We start from the raw sequence: 4,245 nt of genomic DNA on the forward strand, positions 1-4,245 counted from the left end.
CTCGACAAATGATATTTGTACACAGTAATATTTAGTATAAAACTCGTGTATTTATTCAACTTTTTTTGCTACATATTCATATAAATTTCTTCACCATATAAGTTTTTAGTTTCTAAGAAACGACAATAGAAATAATAATAATAATAATTATAATAAAAACAATTTGTGACACCTTAACCTAGCATGATTTCTAGTATCCAACCTGGACCAACCACATGTAGACGGCCCCACACCATCATCTGTCATGTTTTTCACCCGTACCAGAAGGGTGAAAATTGAACCAAACCCTAGTAAAGAACAATCACAACCGTAAAACACACGCGGCAACGTGGCACACAGATCCGTGATCCACATACACAAATGGGACCCATCCGATAGGCCCCGCAAACGGACGCCTCAGATCTGTTTGGTAGCGACAATCAGGCCATGTGGACGAACCAGCCGGAACCTTCCCTTGCCTTTACATGACGCCTATTTATTCTGTTCCAGTTGCTCACTGAAACACACAGACACACGTATACGAACTCGAACTAGGTCTTTCTCTTTAGCCTGTGGTACTTGAAGTGCGCAGGTTAAGCAGTGAGGCGTGCGCAGTATAAGAGATAAATGATGAATAGAATAGCGTTTTTCTTCTTAGGTTTTGTGTGCATTGCGATCGCCGGCGTCGGAGGTCAAGCTCCAGCGACTTCTCCGAGCACAACGCCTGCTCCGCCGGCACAGAATAATCCTCCTCCGACTGTCTCACCGCCGCCGACGAACAATGCTCCACCACCGTCGACTCCTCCTCCAGTGAGCTCTCCTCCTCCTTCAACGCCTCCTCCGGCGACTCCTCCGCCTGTCAGCGCTCCACCTCCCGCCTCGCCTCCTCCAGCGACTCCTCCACCCGCTACTCCTCCCCCGGCTACTCCACCTCCAGCGACTCCACCCCCGGCGTCTCCTCCACCAGCAACTCCTCCTCCGGCAACTCCACCCCCAGCAACGCCTCCTCCGGCCACTCCACCCCCGGCAACTCCTCCACCAGCACCTTTAGCGCCGGTTCCCGCCACTACTCCGGCTCCGGCTCCGGCACCGAGCAAGAAGAAGGTGAAAGCTCCTGCTCCGTCTCCCTTGGGGCTGAGCCTGCCTCTTACACCAACGGAAGCTCCGGGGCCGAGCCTGGGAGCTACCTCTCCCAGTCCAACCCAGAACGACGACGTAAGTCTTTCTTTGTTTCTTTTATTTCTGTCTCTTTTGCTTTGTCCTATATTATAAATTATAAATTATCTTAACTTAAGTAAAGAAAAATAATAAATTTAATCACATTTCAATAATATTTAATTATTTAAATATTTTTAAAAAATTCAAGCTGTAATCTTACTCACTGTGTAACTACTAACTACTGGTCCGGATTTCTTTAACATAAGCATGGTTACGGGTTTCCCGCTGTTTCGTTCTGGTGTCACGAGCTCACGTGAGCTTGGGAGGTGTAGATCTGATTGGTTCTACAAAAAGAAAATCGAATCCCCCATTTTAGCTTCAAACACTGATCAAAAGTAACTGCGGCAAAGCCAGTTGCTTCAGATTTGTCCCGGGGATTCATTGCAATAGGACTGTCCTGATCTAAGTAATAATTAGGATAATTAGATGAATATATAGCTTAATTTGATAGGATATGTAAATATAACATTAGGTAACAAGGATTAAGTTATAATTTATGTGTAAGAGAAATTGATGCAATTTAAAAACAGTTTTATTAGAGTTTTATATAATAATGTTATGTTATTTGTTAACGAGAATTTGTGGAACCCTCCATATATTGCAGAGTGGGGTTGAGAAGATGATGTCCATTGAGAAGATGGTTGGGAGCATGGTGATTGGATTGGGTCTCCTCTGGTTGGTGCTTTAGAGCTGCAGCCTATTGGGTCTCTTTCTTTTTTATTTCAGTGTTATATCACTTTTGCCTCTATATATTTACTGCCCATCATCCTATATATTAGCCCCCACCTGATTATGGGACCTGCTATTTGTATTTGAACTATATACATTCGGTTGAATTCTTTTGGGAGATTTTTGAGGGGAGTTTTCTCTGCATTCACTGTTGAGGGGGAGTTGTTTTGTATTGGATTGGTAGCTAACTCTCTCTCTCATGATATCTTTATTTCATTTTTCTATATGTCTCTTTTCACACCTCACCTTTAATTGATTAGTATTATCTCTCTTTTTTTTTCCTATAGAGACTCCTTATTTTATTGTTGAGAAATGCTATCGAATATATTGTTATACGACTGTCATACGACTAAGATGATGTGGCAATAAAAATCAGCGTTTGATCTTACTTTTAAAAAGCCCCTAATGATCTAAATGCTCATTTTTATTGTCATTTCATCTTAATTGAGTGAAAGTTGTATAACAATTTATTAAAGAGTGTTACTCTTTATTGTTATATTGTGAAATGCTTAATGAGACATAATATCAAAGCGACCCGATTTAAAATTTTAGTTCACGAAGGAAGCCCTGTCGAAAGCAAAATGTTGCATCCATGATATAACCAATTGGATGAATTCGGTCAAGAAATTTTTGTTTTTCATGTGTTTTATTAAAAATGCACGTGAAAATTACATACAATTTGAATATGTTAGTTTAATAGACTGGATTTAAAGTATTTTCTTTAGTTCAATTTGAAGGAAAACTTTATCCCGACGACCCGAGAAAAGATAAGGAATAGACAAAGGGGACGCCAAGTAAAATGTAGATTACACATTCTTAATCGTATACACTTTTGGGTCAAAAGCTAGGATTTCATTCGTGTAAAGAAATGCTTACAAGACACAAAGCATCACAGGCTCCAATTGCATTGCAAAAGAGTTCGTAGCATATGGGACTACAGTGGGCCGACAGGACCAAAAGCATAATATGGCCCATTACACTGAAATTCATTTTTCCTAAATTTGAATTTATGTATTAGTAAATTTGGAGTAGAATAACTTATAGTTATAGGTCATTAGAATGGCTGTTCTAAAGCTATTTTATTCTACATTTTTCTATTTTTAATAAAAACTGAAATGGTTAATCTGCGTACCAAACGTAACCTAAGTCAAAAATTATTAAAAACCTGAAAGAAGATACAAAGATCGACCCTCTCGAGTTTTCACAAGTGTTTATATGTATTACCATAGATCCGTCCGATCAAGATATTGAAAGAGTTAAGAGTCCGTTTGGCAATGCTTTTTGTCTAAACTTTTTGTTTTCTATAAACAATTTAGATTAATGGGTATTCCAACTACAAATGATCAATAAAATGCACAAGTCATTAAAAGGAAATAAAGCAAGCCCACCTTACTTGTTTCTTCAGCAAATTGAAGAACTCTCATGTATGAGGAAAACCAGAATTCATTGCTAACCAAGGAACAAGACTCGTGAGTTTTAGAAATCTAGGGTTACTCTATAAAAGAAAGTTCTGAGTTGAAGAATGAAAATTAACTAAAATTTGATCCCAGGTAAGGTGCCCAATGATCATGTTTCTTCTCCTTATCACAATTTCACCATTTTTTTTCTTTGACAAAGCTTCATCTCTCCTCCAATTCAGTGTATTAAACTAATATTTGTAAATTTCATGTATTTTTATTTATTTATTTTTTTTAAAAAAAAAAAAAAGCATGTGAAGATCACATGCATTTTGAATAAATGTCAATTTAATAGATTGATTTTTTTTTTTTTTAAAAAAAAAAAACTGTCATTTTTCTTTACCCCTATGATTAAAGGGAGAATTGGAGTGTTAATTGCATTTCCACTCATTGTCTTTTTCTTTTTCTTTTTTGGCACATTCTTAGTGCTGAATACATGGCCAACAAAGCAATATGAAAGAAATAAATGGGAAAAGGCCCACTATCATTCTTGTAAGGGTAAAGTTTTTCTTTTAAATGGGTTGAAAAAAATTCATTCAAACCCAGTCTTTTAAATTGATAATGTCTTTAAAGCCCACGATTCTTACATGCACTTTCAATTCTCACATATTCTAAAAACATATGTTCATTTAATAAACAGGTTGAAAAATATTTCTCCAATCCAATTTGAAAGCTCCTTGTAAAGGACATAAATTTCTTACAAACCGGTTTGTAAAAAATTTTCTACAACCCACATATAAGAGTGACACCCTTTAAACATATGAAAATCACATGTTTTTTATTATTATTATTAATGTTATTAAAAAAATATGTGAGAAACACATGTTATTAAAACATATGCTTCTCATATGCAGAGAGACAT

General features: G+C 37.1%; 1 protein-coding gene across 1 annotated transcript; it reads left to right on the forward strand.

The window, feature by feature from the left end:
- The first annotated feature begins 502 nt into the window (after nucleotides 1-502).
- Nucleotides 503-2,152, forward strand: LOC133882776 (classical arabinogalactan protein 9). Its single transcript, XM_062321988.1, has 2 exons — nucleotides 503-1,194; nucleotides 1,802-2,152. The coding sequence occupies exons 1-2, from the start codon at nucleotides 607-609 to the stop codon at nucleotides 1,883-1,885; spliced, it is 672 nt and encodes a 223-aa protein (XP_062177972.1). The 5' UTR covers nucleotides 503-606; the 3' UTR covers nucleotides 1,886-2,152.
- The last annotated feature ends 2,093 nt before the right edge of the window (nucleotides 2,153-4,245 follow it).

Source organism: Alnus glutinosa, chromosome 11 (genome assembly GCF_958979055.1).
Source record: "Alnus glutinosa chromosome 11, dhAlnGlut1.1, whole genome shotgun sequence".
Taxonomy (NCBI): domain Eukaryota; kingdom Viridiplantae; phylum Streptophyta; class Magnoliopsida; order Fagales; family Betulaceae; genus Alnus; species Alnus glutinosa.

Coding starts and splice junctions, on each gene's coding strand:
- LOC133882776 (XM_062321988.1), top strand. CDS start 607: ATGATGAATAGAATAGCGTTTTTCTTCTTAGGTTTTGTGTGCATTGCG. Junction 1,195..1,801: donor GTCCAACCCAGAACGACGAC/GTAAGTCTTTCT, acceptor CATATATTGCAG/AGTGGGGTTGAGAAGATGAT.